The 16,544-nt window shown below is 32.3% G+C and overlaps 2 protein-coding genes across 2 annotated transcripts; both read right to left on the bottom strand.

Annotated features, from left to right (window-relative positions):
• Positions 1 to 344: 344 nt before the first annotated feature.
• On the bottom strand, positions 345 to 4,188 carry LOC18033078 (transaldolase). The gene is made up of 7 exons (XM_006420742.2): positions 3,787 to 4,188; positions 2,924 to 3,095; positions 2,720 to 2,769; positions 1,904 to 2,204; positions 1,287 to 1,475; positions 1,010 to 1,192; positions 345 to 809 (listed from the first exon to the last, which is right to left on the bottom strand). Exons 1-7 carry the CDS (start codon positions 3,966 to 3,968, stop codon positions 564 to 566), a joined length of 1,323 nt encoding a protein of 440 aa, XP_006420805.1. The 5' UTR covers positions 3,969 to 4,188; the 3' UTR covers positions 345 to 563.
• Positions 4,189 to 10,805: 6,617 nt separating this feature from the next.
• LOC18032742 (probable beta-1,4-xylosyltransferase IRX10) lies at positions 10,806 to 14,266 on the bottom strand. Its single transcript, XM_006420740.2, has 4 exons — positions 13,852 to 14,266; positions 12,800 to 13,188; positions 12,077 to 12,318; positions 10,806 to 11,551 (listed from the first exon to the last, which is right to left on the bottom strand). Exons 1-4 carry the CDS (start codon positions 13,940 to 13,942, stop codon positions 11,038 to 11,040), a joined length of 1,236 nt encoding a protein of 411 aa, XP_006420803.1. The 5' UTR covers positions 13,943 to 14,266; the 3' UTR covers positions 10,806 to 11,037.
• Positions 14,267 to 16,544: the final 2,278 nt, after the last annotated feature.

Below are 16,544 nucleotides of genomic sequence, written 5' to 3'. Positions count from 1 at the left end.
TGTGTAACTGTTACCTTCAAACCAGAAACTCTCTCAACAAAAATTTACAAAAAATATTTCCTCTCAATCTGTTCATTCACAACTACGATCTCAAATACTAGATGTTCTACATAGCAACATAATTGCCTGCAGCTACAAGCACACCCTTCAACTACTGAGACAGAAATAGGAAGAAATCACGATTTCCTTACATGTTCCACTTTGTAGTAACATAATATCCAAAAATGTATATACACATACAACAATTTACTTTTAACATTCAGATGTTATACGAAAGCCGGATACAGTAGAATTAAGGACAAACCAGCACAACTACACAAGATAAAACCTTAACAAACTAGAAGTTGGCACTAAAACACTTATCATACATAATAATTATTGTCATACAGATTATGAGAAGGGGATTGAAAACCCACTAGATTTATTTCAGTCACAACGGAAAATAAGAGTCCGATTGGGGCAGCTGCGCTGCATTCTTGGTGAAAATTTCTCCAAAAACATAGGTGAGGGCACAGCGCAGCTGCGCCAAGTGGGTTTTAAGCAAAAAAAAAAACAATTACAGTTTACAGACTAACCAGCTTGAGAGAGTTTGCCTTCTCTTGCAGGGTATCCAGCAGACTATCAAAGCTCTTCTTGAAAGAATCTACCCCTTCAAGTTCGAGTTGAGTGCCAACGTAGTTCCAATCAATTCCCAACTTCTCCAGTGCACTGTAAATGCCTTCAGCCTCAGAAACATTCAAGTCAATTGTTCTTGAAACTGCACCATGATCAACAAATGCTTGGAGAGCTTGGTCTGGCATGGTTGAAACCTGCAACAGGGAAATCAGCCACAACAATAAAATGAGAATTTGTTACATAATAATGTCAGTATTCATCAGCATATTAATGTTGCAAACCATGAACCTCTACATTCAGAAATAGGTTAAACTAAAGATTTTCTGCATGAGAGAATGTACAGGAATTACTAAGACACTCAATAAATAATTAATGAAAACATATGAGGGCTCACCGTATCAGGTCCAATGAGAGGAGCAACATATAGAGTGTCAGGGTAGGCAGGATTCTTTACACTGGTTGAGGCCCACAGAAGTCTCTGCTTCTTTGCACCTTTCTTCACAAGAGCGTCCCATCTTGGACCAGAGAACTTCTTCTGGTACAGCTGGTATGCTAGAGCTGCCTGAGCTACTGCTGCCTAAAACAGTTAATATGTCATGCCATTAGCATAATTTTACGTTCTAGGTTGCTAGGCCCTTAAAGATAAGAACATGGACTTGAAATGAAGATACCTTTCCTCGGAGATCTAGGGCTTCTGGGGTTCCAATCTTTTCAAGCATTTTGTCAATAAGGGTGTCTACTCGACTAACGAAAAAGGATGCAACACTTGTAACTCTGGAAAGGTCACTCAGCCCAGAAGCCTCAAGGCCATCCAAGTAAGCATCAATGACTTCTTCATATCTAGCCAGGGAGAATATGAGCTGTACATGAATATAACACAATTTGAATGTCAGATGCCTACAACAGAGGAATTCTGATCTAACATGGAAGAAACACATAAGAGTCTCAGAAGCCAAAAACCTATATCCTCTGTCTTTTTCTTTTTCTTTTTCTTTTTTTTTTTCTTTTTTTTGGCTCAGAAACAAAATAAGTATATTAGATGTAGGAAATGTACATAGAGGAGGGACAAGAAGTCCATAAAGACAAAAGTCAAAAATCCCCAAGACCAAGAACTGTAAATCCTATAAGATAAACTTCTAACATCAATAGTGTATAGTCTGCACAATCAAAATCTTACTCGTGGTAATAGCCAACTCACCAGCATCGAATAATTAAAGTCAAGTCGGCTTCTACACATTATTTGGTAACATGGTCTAAGAAAGGGAAAGGATTCATAGAATGAACTTACAGTCACATTGACACTAATGCCCTGCGAAATAACTTCCTTGATAGAAGGAACGCAAGGAGCTGTGGCAGGTATCTTTATGTATACATTGGGGCGATTAACCACTTTGTGAAGCCATTTTGCTGCCTCCACGGTCCCTTGGGTATCATCAGCGAGTCTGGGAGAAACTTCGACAGAAACATAGCCATCACCGCCATCGGTTTCATCATAGATTGACTCAAAAAGTTTGCATGCATCTTGAATGTCCTTAATCACAAGTTCCCAATATGCAGCTTCAATATCTTTTCCAGATTGTACAAGTTCCCTGTAGTTTCAAGTAATTTTTTATTGAAAATATAAAGATTAGCTGGCAAGACAATTTTAAATTTCTGAACAGAAATCAACTTCCAAACACCAATAACCAGCAAACACAGACAAGCCCCATTTATTGTTTTTCCCTCTCCTCTTTTTGAGCTGCTGAGCTTATGAGTTTTAACTGTCAGGCCACATAAGCAGAATGTAACAGTGCTTGTCATTGACAATCATTAAAATACAAATGCAAGTTTCCAAAAATAATTTTGTACTTCATAATCGTCAAACATTGCAGTGACTTATAGTTATGTTATCCTTCATTTCGGTTTAATCAGTATTTGGTATAATCCAATAGGATAAGTCCATAAATCTTAACGCGTTTTTAGTTTTCCCTACTCTTTCCTGAAAGATAATATCCGTTCATGGTTCAATACAGCAAATGGCTCATAGAGCAAAGACAAGATGGAGTTCAATTTTGTTATCATAATCTAATTATAGCAAAACTTTGGAATTAAAATTCTTCCATACCTAAATTGATCATTGTAAGCATTCGATGAAGATATTGCTTTCTGGAAAATCTGGACAATACAAATTTTAAACAGCTCAACGTACAAGATTAGGCGTACTAAAACTAAAAAAGAGACAGTTTCCAGCTATGAATCTGCAGTTTCAAATTTAAATTTATCACTTATTAAAGAGTAATGAAAACAAAGAGAAAATATGAATAGTTACCGCAGGGTTGCTGGTAACACCTCTAACACCACTTGCAATGAGCGGAAGCAAATCTGTGACGGGGCGGCAAAGGTTATCATACCAAGGGCTCTGCCCTTCCTGCTCATAGAGATCATGAAGAGTTGTCCTCTTTGCACTACTTCCATTTCCACCAGATTGGGAACATTTCACACTGCAACCAAGTTCCAATTTAGTATGGTATGTGGAGGTACACATCACAAATGTATTTCAAAAGCTACATTTTTTTAATGATTATAAACTCAGATATCATACAGAAACACCATGATCAAGCAAAACCCAAAAACGAAAATTAATTTATTTTCAATTACATTTCACCTATGCTAGAGCCAGAAACTCTTACAAACTGATGTTGTAATATTATTGTTGAACAGAAAACACTGTGATTTAGTTTCATGATTTTGAGTTTTTATTCAACCAGTATTCAATAATGATATGCCACACCATTTTCTACAGAGAGCTTGCAGCTCTAGCATCATTACTCCAATAATAATAATGATAATAATAAGATCAGATGAAACTACAGCATGAAACGTAAACACTACAAGATATGATACAACTTATGATCCCCTGGTTAACAAATCTTGCAAAATAGCAGTAAAAATTGGAAAGAAACTAACAAGGTATCTGCACATGCAACGAAAGTTTTTCCCCTAAATCACCCATAAGAGTGTCAAGGAAATTAGATTGAAAAAAATCATAAAATGAAATCAAAACAAAACATCAAGAAAAAAGAAAGAGATACGTATAAAAGTCAAAATCGCAAAAATAATACAGATAAATGAATATATAAATAAATATAAATAATATCATAAAAAATTAAAAATAAAAGAATGGAAGCTTACACCAAAGAGGCCTTCAAAGGGTGGTTATTTCTGAGGGTCAACTGAGAAGATGCAACTTTTGAATTGAACCCAGTTTTGGTTTGAAGGCTGATCAAAGATTTAGGCAGTGAGGATGATGATGATCTGGGTTTCAAAGATGATGAAGAAACAGCTGGATTTGTAAGCTTCAAAATGGTCGCCATTAAAGACTCGTTGATCCTTGAATCTAAAAACTCAGAAATAAAGAGAGACGATTTGTAAGCTTCAACCAAATACGATACAAACGAAGAAACCGCAATGCCACCAACTTTTTATATATTGAAAAATGATATTAATAGACAAATTGAAATTTGATAATAGAGTAATTAATTTGGGTTCCTTTAACTTTTATTATTTCTCAAGAAGGTTATATGTTGTTCTTTTATGTCCATTAGGTCCCTATGTTCGAGGGGCGCTATTTTGATGAACGTTCTCATTAATCGATTTGACACAATTAAAGATTCAAAATCGCCTTCAAAGTTAAAATCACATTATTGGGTTTAGATTTGAGATCTCTGACATGTAAACCTATTTTTAACACTATCAATTATTCAACTAAGCATATCTATTGACTTGCTTTATATGAAATTAAATAATAATATATATTTTTATATTTTTAAAATTATTTTTGTTATACTTAGATAAAATTGATTATAGTTTGAATATGTGATATACTAATGCTACAATATATTATGTTAACAATTACAAAGATCTCGTATTCAACCATTAATCATTATTTTTATCTTATCTTACTTATAAAAAGCTAAATAAAAGTAGAAGGGCAGAAAACTATAACTTTTTTATTGTCTTTTTTCTTTGTTATGAAATTAACTGTCAAATTAGAAAATGCGACTCTAATTAATAAAATTATAAATTTATTAATTTGATATAATTAATAAATAGACCAAATTATTTTTTGATATTCTTATTTTCTTTAGTTTATCATCTAAGTTTGAATTTTGGGAGAAGTATGGGACTAAAAAAATTAATTTTAATTTTGTTCCTTCTTGTACAATTTTTTTTAAAAAAAGAAAATGCCATCACCAGCTTATCCAAGAAATTTTCAAGTGGTTATATTTGTTTACCCACCTAAATTTAACCAAGTAACTTTGTAAGAACTTTATTTAAGCAATCCAAATTTGAATACGTAACACACAAACTCATCTTAAATACAATCCCATACATTTTTTATTAAAATGATTGAAATTCTTTTTAGAGTTCTTTTATTAAATTCGTTTTTGTTAACGTAACATATCAAAGATTGTGATAGTCAGAAATCTAAAAATCAATATTATACGAGAACTTACAGCTGTCGACTTATCTCATTAGGCATTGGGGACTTGATTGATACAAATGAACAAATTATATCTTCCTTAGGAAAAATTGTAAAAAATCAGGCTCCGAAAATAATACAAAGAAAGAGTCCTAGGTTAAGAGTGTTGGTTGGGAGAAATGAAAGACAGCTTTCAGCTGTCGCCAAAGGGCAGGTGGTGGTGGAGACACAGAGAGGTAAACCGCATTTTATTTTGGCTTCGTCGGGTTGGATCATTTTCATGATACAATATCATTTCTTTTTAGTAAATAATTAAGCATCTTCAATTGTTCATCGTATTTTGACTATTTCTTGAGGGAAGTAGAAGCATTTACTGAGGGTCAAGGATTTTTTTAAATTCTTTCTAGGGCAAACTTCAATTCACCAATCTCCTTAGAATTGTTTTTTTTTTAATAAGAAAAGTCATCAACGTGTCTCTTATTTGATATCATATTCTAAATGAAAATGAGAATAAATTGAAATTTTCATACTTTCGAGAGGTATATTAAAGATTATTATTCTAATTAAGAAATAAATTGAATTTACCCTTAATTTAATTTGAACAGTTGTTTAGATTTTGCAAAGAATAATAGCTATTTTAGAATAGTTAAAGATTAAAAGAGCAGAGAAATTGTCTGAAATTTTAATGATAGTAAAATTTTTTTTATGAAGATTTGTGATTTAGAGATAATTTTTTTTTGGTTATACATAGTTGGACAAAATACTTATTTTACTCTGGTCATGTTATCATCCTTTAACATAATAAAAAAAGACATATAACCCCCATTTTTATTAGTAAATTCAATTTGTTTTAATAATAAATTTATTTTAATTTATAATTACTTTTATATTCCTATAATAAATAAATCAATATAGTGACCTAAGACATGTCGTCGATGACGTGTATAATAAAATAAATAATTTTTTTATTTAAAACTTAAAATTGAGATATATTACCTTTTTGCCCAAGTTATCCATTCTAAATTATCAATATACCCTTCACAATAAAAAATAATAAATAATGGATAAAATTAAAATTAAAATTTCACTCTAAAAATAATGAATAATTTGGGCAAAAAATAATTATATCTTAATTTTAAGTTTTAAATAAAAATTATTGATTTTATTATACACGTAACATTTCTTAAGTCAATATATTAATTTATTTATTATAGGTATATAATAGTAATTCTAAATTAAAAATAAATTTAGTATTAAAATAAACAGAATTTATTAATAAAAAGAGAATTTTATATATATATATATATATATATTTGAACATTAACAAGTTTTAAGTCTTTTTTTTTCCAAACTTTGGGGCTCACAGTCCTTTTCGCAAAAAGTGTCTGAATGATAAAAGGATCTAGAATAATTGTTATAATTTCTTAGTGGTTACATGTAGGGTTGGGCAACTTCGGATTCAGATCAGATTAATCCGATTGGAGTTTGGGTGGAGTGGATTGAGAAAAAAAACCATCTGATTCCAATAAAACTTGAAATTCGAGCAGAAATAAATCGGATTAGATTCAAACGGGATGAATATTTTGGATATATTCGAATTTCGATTGGCTAAGTTCGGATTTGGTGATTTTCAGATCGGTTGGAATGATGCTTTCAAATCCTCCTCAAGAAACCTACTGTGTTAGCGTCTCCACTGTTATTTCCATCAACAAAAGCATGGCACCTCAACAAGAAAGTAACGATGCGTTTGAGATTGAGGTGCTATACTTTTTAAATCACAGCTGTTGTAAAAAAAAAATTATAATTATAAAATAAAATTTAATAATATTTAATAAATATAAATTTAAAATAATAATTTTAATAAAATTATTAAAAATATAATAAATTTTACATCATATAAATAAAAAATTATATCAACATAATTTTTAAGTTATAACAATTAGTATTTATTAAATAATCTAGTGCTGTAACTTCTGCCCAACCGCAATCCCAAACACACCCTAATTGCAAGCATGACCATTCCAAGAAAAAGATCAAAATAGAGAGAGCATCAGTGTATTTGAGAATGACAGCGCCATGAGAAGAGTATCGTGACAGAGACAGAGCCTTGGAAGATGCCGGTGAGGACGATGGCAACTATGTGGCTGGCGTAGTACTTGTTGGAGAAGGAGGTAAAGATGGAGATGGAGGAGACGGCGGTGAGGATGGTGAGGACGGGGAGGAGGATGAGGAAGAAGTCAACGAGGGAGGGAAGAGGCAAAGGGAGAGGGTGAGGAAGTTGAAGCTTGAGTTGCTTATAGTTATATGGAGGAGGTTGTATTTACGGGAGTGGGCTTCGGCGAATGATGATAAATTGACGATGATGGGTTGATGTTGAAGGAGACGTCCATTCTTGTTGCTATTATTGAGAGGTGTTAGAGCTTGATTCATTGATGATTTGAAGAGATAATGATGACGAACTGAAAGATTTTGTTAATTGGCTTTTATATTAAATTATTTTATTTTTCAATAAGTAGTGCAATCTGAGTTCGGATCAATCTGAATTTGATCCGTTTTGAATCAAATCCGATTGAATAATAAAAATTACATCCGATCGGATTTTGGATAAAATCTGAATTTAATTTGAATTTGTTCAGATTGGATCGAATCAAACGTATCGGAATCCAATCCGATGTCCAATCCTAGTTATATGAACTTTTGATATAAGAGGGTGATTCATTCATAATTTCCTTTTTGTAAAATTAGAGAAACTTTTTTGCCCCCCTTTTCTAAGCATTTCAAGTTTAGAAATAAAAAGAAATTAAAAAAAGTGTTTAACATTACATTTTAAAAAAAAGTTAATGGTTGAATTACATTAGTGGTTAAATTTTGAGGATCAAGATATGTTTTTATTTGAGATAATTATCTTTAAAATTATCCAAAATTTTTTATCCAAATCACATGGCATTTATTAATTGAATAATAAATTTTAATAATTTTAAGTTTTTTTTTTGTTAGAAATCCCAACTACTCAGATGATCATTTGCCATTTTGCACCCATTTTAATACATAATGTTTTAAGAGTTAATTTTAGATTATTCATTCATAAGTTGACTATCTTTATATTATTCTCTTATTTTTTAGAATCTTAATTTACTCTGTAATTTTTTTATTAAAAATAAAAAAAATCATCAACCCAATTTTCCTTTATCTTTTCAAAAAGTAAGGATAATTTGATATTTTTAAAAATACGAAAAGTAATTTAAAAATAGTGAATTATAAGGGAGGAATTTTAAATTTATCCATAATAGCTTAGAGATTTTTCTTTCTTTTTAATTAAATAGAGATATAAAACGACGCGTAAATTGAAAGATCTCCGTCTATCATACTATTTGATCAGATTTAAGCAGTAGAATAATTTCATTTTAGAAAAAAAAAGGTTGAAATTGATGTAATTAGTTTAATCATCAGGATATTTTGGGTGATACAAAAGATGTTATTGTATTTTAATTTTTTTAAAATTCCCATACAAGATATTGTCATTAGTGGTAGGTGGGGTTGCTTTAATAATGTATTAGATCGAAATAAAGAAAGTCAAATATTAGGTGCTGTACTAGAGAATGAGTTCTTGTCCCTATAAAGACATAAAAGTTGTTTAGTCCTATTATGAATTACGTGCCTATTATCAAAGCCCAAGCCCAAGCCATATGCACTATTCTATTCCAAGGATATTTGCTTAACTTTAACCCGAAACGACGGGCATTATTGATACGATTTAACAGTGTTTTATAACTTTCAAGTTTTAAGTATAAAAGTGTTTTATTATATTATAATTTAATGAGTCCGAGATCGATTCTCAGAAAAATAATTTAATTTGTTTATTTAAATTTATCAAAAAAATAAAAATATGTAATTTAATTTAAGAAAAATTATGAAATTAAATTAGTTAGGGTTATGGATCTACTCTTAGTAATAAATACAATTTAACAAATTGTTTTTATTTTTATTTTATTTCCTAAAAGATTAATTGTATAAATTAAAATTATTTTCCCATTTATTTTATTATGGATTAAGAACTTAATGTACCAAAACTTAATTTGTCTACAATAAATCAAAATACCATTTTATTATACTTTATACTAAGATATTAAGAATTCATTGTGCCAAACTCCCGTGTTTGTCTACAATAAATCAAAATTTCAAAATATAAAATATGGATAAAATTAAATAGAAAATAATTTAATTTATAAAATTAAAAATAGAATTTGATTAAACCACATTTTTACTAAGAGTTTCACTTTTTCCTAACAATGAATATTTAGCTAAACATTTTTGAAATAAAGGAAATTATTAAAATTGAAAAACACATAATTAAAAAAAATAGAATTTGAAAATTGAAATAAAACTAATTTTATTGATTAAAAATATATTACAAAGAGAGATGAGAAGAAGAGTTTGAGGGGAAAGAAGAGAAGAGAAGGTGTGTAGAGGTGTGTTCCCCCCTTCTCTTTTTATACTAATACATGGTTAATTCACACCACACAAATAAATAAAACTAATTACACCTTAGCCTTATATTTGTCCCACTAATAAAACATAAACTTAACTTAATTCACTCAAACACATCCAATACATTCCACTAACAATTACCATACCTAACATGATAAAAACTTGTAATTTCACAATTACTACATTTACTGTGGTAAAAACTTAAAAATTTACAACAAAAGTCTCGGATCCTCCTAGATAATGACATAATTTTTCGGACTTCTGAAATCTAAAATTAACATCCGTACATTTATTTGAAGCCTCAAATTGCATGAAATTATTATTTTTTCCTAATAAACACACAAAAATACACAAAATCAAATACTTAGAAAAATAATTAGAAAATCACAATATGTTACACAATTACAAATATAAATTACATTAATAACACAAAATAATATTTTTACACTTAATAAACATACAATTTTTAACACTAATAAATTATAACAACGGTTATTATAAATGCATACTTCCAAAAGCGATGGCATTGGTGGGTGACAAAGGAAATTTTGAGTGAAGGAATAAATATTCATTTAGTCCTTAAAAATTGAGTTGATTATCTAATTAATTTTTTTATTTGAAAAAATTATCTAGGAGGTTCTTATTTTATATCTATATATGTTAAAATAATAAAATTTATTAACTTATCATCTATTCTTCACACGTTACATGTGATATTTTATGGATGGGGCAGAAGAGAACTAGTTTTGAAAAAAAGCTGATTCAGTTAGATTTTTTTTTTCTATTTTGATTTGTTTCTTTATTACCAAAAAAAGGGATAATTACGAACTGATAACCAAAACAAAAAAATCGAAAAAATGAAATATTTTTATAATAAAATAAAGCGACGTGACATGATATAAGAGGACATAAGAGGCAAGTTTATGTCCTACAATTATTAAATTACGTAAGAAAATAAAAGAAATACCTAAATTTGAAAAACGATGAACCAACTCAGTTGGTTCGGTTCTGGTTTAGTTTATTATTTCGTTTGATTGTTATTTCGATAGAGCTCAACTTGTAACTTTTGTATCGAGCCGAAACTGATGCCGAACCCTATCAGTTTTGCTTGGCTTTTATGTAAAATATTATATTTAACGGAGATACTATTTTACTTTAAAAATTTAAATCCAACAACTGAGAAAATAACGATGTGGGTGTTTTAGATAATTTTTAAAAAATACAGAGAGTTAGGCCCAAATAATAAGGAATTGAGAAGTATATATCCAAGTGAGGTCCCAATTTGAGCAAGAGTAGACGTAATAGACTTCTTTTGGTTTGGGCTGTAGTATATAAAACATGCCCACATACGTAAATCTGCAATGTAAGCATGTCTACAAAAATTTAAGTAAATTGTCTGAGGCCAACACCAATTGATACAACTCAAAAAGTCTAGAAAAACAATGAATATATATACTAGAAACTTCAATTAACTACCAAGGTTTCAAGTCTCCCACTGGTCCCGATGTCCAGTTTAAAAACTTGCCCCCAGGTTTCAAATATGTACTCTTGTCATGCGGCAACTTACGAGCAAGACCATTCAATATTTGATGAAAAGCATCACCTGGTTGTGCAGGCTGGGGGAACAACATTGCGCGTTTCATTGAAGGATTCGCTAGAAGTCTCTGCTTCCTCAAAATTACTTCTGGTGGTATTGATGTAAGGATTGTGTCCAGTTTGGGAACATCTTCCTCGGCTACAAACATTCCAATTTCTTCCCATGGGATTGCATCGGCAAAGGGTAACACAATGTCATCTGCTATGATTACAGGGATACAGCCAAATACCACAGCTTCTACTAGTCTTGGGCTCCATGGGGCCCAGCCCAAAGGGCACAGACAGAATATTGCTCGCTGCATGTCTTCATAATATGTAGTTGGATGGTCAGTAGAGATGTCAAAGAGGGGATTGTTCTTAAAATTCTCCCATACAGCTGCCCTTGCACCCCTGTTAATCAAACAAAATGGTCAGGAAGGACTCATATATATAAAAATCACTTATGCTACATAAGTACACAACTTTGAGTTTAAGGTGAACCTAAAAAAACTTAGTGCAGGTAAAGCAATAGAATCCTGAGTCCACATCAGGAAAAGTTCAGGAAGAGAGATAATGCAAATTCAAGTGTGGATAAAATTATAACCAATCTCAAAACGGACTGATCTAAGGAACAGCTGAGGTGAAAAATTTCTCTACACTCATCAGGCATGCTCCGGCCGCAATACATAAGTTTACCAAGGCAGCTTTCAGTTTTAGTGACTTCTGTATTGGTGCCATTCTCCTATCTTGGTAGTCTAATCTATTTATTCTCTAGAGTTTAGGTAGCGGCCAACTTTATCCCAATTCATATGGTGCTTGATAATTAATTGTCCTTTCAGTGTGATCTATTGGAAGGTTAGCAGGTGTGAACTGACAAAATAGTACAATTTACAAAACCTTGGCTTCAACTACTCCAGAAAGTTCTGTAAAACATACCTTGCATAATAACCACCTTCTGGGTCATTATTCACATCATAAAACAAACCACGAAAGTAGACAAAGATTGACCGTGGAGTGTCTGGGGGAATCTGGTGAGCCTGCATCTTCTGCGGGGGAGCATATGGAGGAATTGTTATAGAACCTTCATTTAAGCACACATGGTTCCGTTGTCCAAAAGTTTGGACCAAGGTAGCGCGCTGGAGTAATGGGAGAATCCCTCGTTCAATTGCTTTCTCTTCCTACACAGGGACAACCAAAAATTAAACCTTTGCATGGAAGTTATTATTAGCACATGTTATTAATAAGAACCACAAAAAAGTGTGGGTATGATTTCACATGCACAAAAATGAGGATGCTAAGCACAAAATAATGGTCCATCCTCAATTTGATGGGAATCATTTTACTTCTGGCATTCTTAAGTGCTCTGGAGAACTACATATATCGACCATATGTCAAGAACTTCCAATCTGTAAGTTTAGAGGCCATTTTTGGCCGTGGATTCTATGTCTGTTTCCTAATTTTTCAAGATCTTATTAGAAATTATTATCTTTAACCATTCTGCACGCTTAAAAGTTAGGTTTCAACAAATAACAAGTCTTAGCTGAAGAACACAGCTATTACTGCAAAACGACCATGCCAAGACAAAATACCAAGTTAGTAAAGCTCACTGGAAAGCACAAAATGGTATGTGTGCATATGTTTATTGTAAGAAAATCGTACCTGATAATGGAAGCAGGCACCAAAGTCGTGAGGCACAACGAAGAAGTGATCAGCCCCTTCTGTTCGATTCCAATAGGGCCAGTTAGAGGAGATAAGTTGAATTGCACTTCTCATCATCCGAGGAGATTTAAAGGGCAACGGCAAGCCAGTGGGTGTAAGGTCACAAGTGGGGTAAATAGGGGTATAAAACCAATCAGCTTCCTCCGGATTGAGGGTCCGAACAGGGCTGGATAATAGGAACCTGTGCATAAAGATCTCGGCAGCAAACATATGTGTGAGACATCTGGGGTCCTTCAGAAGGAGTTTCTTATTGTACTTGCTTGGAAGCTCATAGACATAGACTTTCAGCTTTCCTACAGGATCATCTTCCAAGACATCGCCAGCACTTCCTATAACATCAAAGTAAGTGAAAATTTTGATTCTTTACAGTCCCATTAAGTAAACTTGGTTAAGAATTTTCTAAATTATCACTTTCCCAACAACTTCGATACAACAAAATCAGTTCCAATGAAGGAACAGAAATGCTATGACAACCTAGGCCACCAACTTAAGAAAAATCCATCTCAACAGGATTTTAGAAAGACATACGAACAGAAGATGCAATATTATCAAAAAGTACAACGGAACTGAAATATTCTGAAAGAAGTTGATCATTAAATGCCCAAATAAATCAACACAATTATCCAATCACATTCATGTTCCTTGTATAATGTTAATATTAGAATTGTCCTCGTCTAGGAATGACTGAAATTTTTTCACAATTAGATGGTTTACTAATCTGCAGTTATGGTGAAATTACTTGATGATGCCCAGAGCTCATTAAAAACTAAGTTAAAAAACCCACTTGTCTAAGAAAATCAAATAATACCGTTATTCTTATCAAAATAATAATAACAATGCTGTTATTGAGAGTTGAATCACATTATTATTAAGCCCTAAAGAATAGGGAAGTTTCAGCAAATGGATTTATTCAAAGGTACCCAATTCAAACGTTGTAAGCAAAGCAATTAAAAATCATCCAAAATAACAATAAGGAAAAGAAAAGAAAGTACCAGATATTCGCTCAATTTTGGGAGTGTTGTCAGCAGAAACAAAAGCAAGAAGAAGAGCGATGGCAGTAACCCACATCAAAAAGGTTTTCATTTTTGGCTGCCAATCACAAAAATGAAAACTGGGGGCAAATGGGTTGAATCCCAAAAGCGTACAAAAGCTGTATTTAAGAAGATTTTGTATTGTTGGGACGTCATTTAGAGTAGTAGTTGAGGAGATTTTGCTTAGAATTGAAGGTTATGGGCGGGAGATTGAATGTCAAAAACAATATAGAGAATTTGCTTCAAGCTACAGAGATATATACAATTTTTTTTTTTAATAAAAAAAGGGTTTAATAAATTACACGTACAAAGTTTAATGAATTAAGTTTAGTTTAAGTGAAAGCTGTGTTTGCTTTGCCGGTTTGATGACTAGTCACCATGCCTTGGCTGCCTAACAAAGTAAAGCCGTTTTGTTTTTACAACACGTTGAAAGCAGACATTCTAACCTTCATGGTTCTTGTTTTAGGATCCTGAATTTATATTTGATTAAAAATTAATTTTTTTTAATTTTTATTTTTATTTCTTGACGAACGATTGCATGAAGCTATGCGTATGAGGGTAATTGGTAAAGGACGTATGCGTAAAGTTTAAAGCGGGGGTTTGGCTACAATGCCCACCATGCCCGGCTCTCAAAAAGAGAGGCCAGCTGTCTTTGGCTGCCATTTGGCAGCCAAAGACTTGGTGCAGCCGGTTAACAAACCGATTGAACTTTTTTTAAAATATATATATATATTAAAAATACAATAAAAAAATAAATTAAAATACCAAAAAATAGTAATTTATAATATATTTAATAGCAAAAAAATAAAGAAATTGAAACTAAAAAAAATAGTATTTAATATTTAACGTCAATTATTGCATGTCCGACGTCACTGTTTCATATTTGATGTTAGATTTTGCATGTCTTGAATAAAACCTAACGAATATTCTCGAATATTCTTGCCCGTTTCATGTTTGACGTCAAAGTTGCAAACTTGACGTGACAAGTTGCATATTTCCCGTGAAGTGCTATAAGTTTCATATTTAACGTCAGTTATTGTATGTCCGACGTAACGGTTGCACGTTTAACGTTAGAGGTTGCATGTCTTGAATAGAGCCAAAATAACGAATATTCCTGAATATTCTCGCCCGTTTCATGTTTGACGTCGAAGGTGCAAACTTGACGTGATAAGTTGCATATTTCCCATGAAGTGCTGTAAGTTTCATGTTTAACGTCAGTTGTTGTATGTCCGATGTAACGGTTGCATGTTTAACGTTAGAGGTTGCATGTCTTGAATAAAGCCAAAATAACGAATATTTCCGAATATTCTCGCCCGTTTCATGTTTGACGTTGAAGTTGCAAACTTGACGTGATAAGTTGCATATTTCCCGTGAAGTGTTGCAAGTTTCATATTTAACGTCAGTTGTTGCATGTCAGACGTAACGGTTGCATTTTTAACGTTAGAGGTTGTATGTCTTGAATAAAGCCAAAATAAAGAATATTCTCGAATATTTTCGCCCGTTTCATGTTTGACGTCCATGTTGCGAACTTTACGTGATAAGTCGTATATTTCACATGAAGTGCTGTAAGTTTCATATTTAACGTCAGTTGTTGCATGTCAGACGAACCAGTTGCATGTTTAACGTTAGAGGTTGCATGTCTTGAATAAAGCCAAAATAACGAATATTCCCAAATATTCTCACCCGTTTCATGTTTGGCATCGAAGTTGCAAACTTGACGTGATAAGTTGCATATTTCCCATGAAGTATTACAAGTTTCATGTTTAACGTCAATTGTTGCATGTCAGACGTAACGGTTGCATGTCTTAAATAAAGCCAAAATAAAGAATATTCTTGAATATTCTCGCCCGTTTCATGTTTGACATCCATGTTGCGAACTTTACGTGCTAAGTCATATATTTCACGTAAAGTGCTCAAGTTTCATATTCAACGTCAGTTGTTGCATGGTCGACGTAACAGTTGCATATTTAACGTTAGATGTTGCATGTCTTGAATAAAGCCAAAATAAAGAATATTCTCGAATATTCTCGCCCGTTTGATGTTTGACGTCCATGTTGCGAACTTGACGTGATAGGTCGTATATTTCTCGTGAAGTGTTGCAAGTTTCATGTTTAACGTTAGTTGTTGCATGTCTGACAGTAGGATTTCATGTTTGACGTACGATGTTGCATATTTTGGATAAAGCCAAAGTTCTCAAATATTCTCGCTCGTTTCATGTTTGACGTCCATGTTGCGAACTTGACGTGATAAGTCGTATATTTCACTTGAAGTGTTGCAAGTTTCATGTTTTACGTCAGTTGTTGCATGTCTGACGGTAGGATTTCATGTTTGACGTACGATGTTGCATGTTTTGGATAAAGCCAAAATTCTCGAATATTTTCGCCCATTTCATGTTTGACGTCCATGTTGCGAACTTGACGTGATAAGTCGTATATTTCACGTGAAGTGTTGCAAGTTTCTTGTTTAACATCTGTTGTTGCATGTCTGACGGTAGGATTTCATGTTTGACGTACGATGTTGCATGTTTTGGATAAAGCCAAAATTCTCGAATATTCTCGCCCATTTCATGTTTGACGTCCATGTTGCGAACTTTACGTAATAAGTTGTATATTCCACGTGAAGTGTTACAATGAATTATGTTTCAAAAATACAGT

The sequence above is a fragment of the Citrus clementina genome, unplaced genomic scaffold (assembly GCF_000493195.1).
Source record: "Citrus clementina cultivar Clemenules unplaced genomic scaffold, Citrus_clementina_v1.0 scaffold_9, whole genome shotgun sequence".
Taxonomy (NCBI): Eukaryota; Viridiplantae; Streptophyta; class Magnoliopsida; order Sapindales; family Rutaceae; genus Citrus; species Citrus x clementina.
This window is presented reverse-complemented; position numbering and strand designations above follow the sequence as displayed.

What these genes read in the sequence shown, in the direction of transcription:
- LOC18033078 (XM_006420742.2), bottom strand. Translation starts at nt 3,968, where the DNA reads ATGGCGACCATTTTGAAGCTTACAAATCCAGCTGTTTCTTCATCATCT. An exon ending in CCTTTGAAGGCCTCTTTGGT is followed by an intron (nt 3,096 to 3,786) that starts GTAAGCTTCCAT and finishes ACTTGGTTGCAG; the next exon opens with TGTGAAATGTTCCCAATCTG. An exon ending in CCCTAGATCTCCGAGGAAAG is followed by an intron (nt 1,193 to 1,286) that starts GTATCTTCATTT and finishes TAACTGTTTTAG; the next exon opens with GCAGCAGTAGCTCAGGCAGC.
- LOC18032742 (XM_006420740.2), bottom strand. Translation starts at nt 13,942, where the DNA reads ATGAAAACCTTTTTGATGTGGGTTACTGCCATCGCTCTTCTTCTTGCT. An exon ending in GTGCCTGCTTCCATTATCAG is followed by an intron (nt 12,319 to 12,799) that starts GTACGATTTTCT and finishes GTCCCTGTGTAG; the next exon opens with GAAGAGAAAGCAATTGAACG. An exon ending in GAAGGTGGTTATTATGCAAG is followed by an intron (nt 11,552 to 12,076) that starts GTATGTTTTACA and finishes TTTGATTAACAG; the next exon opens with GGGTGCAAGGGCAGCTGTAT.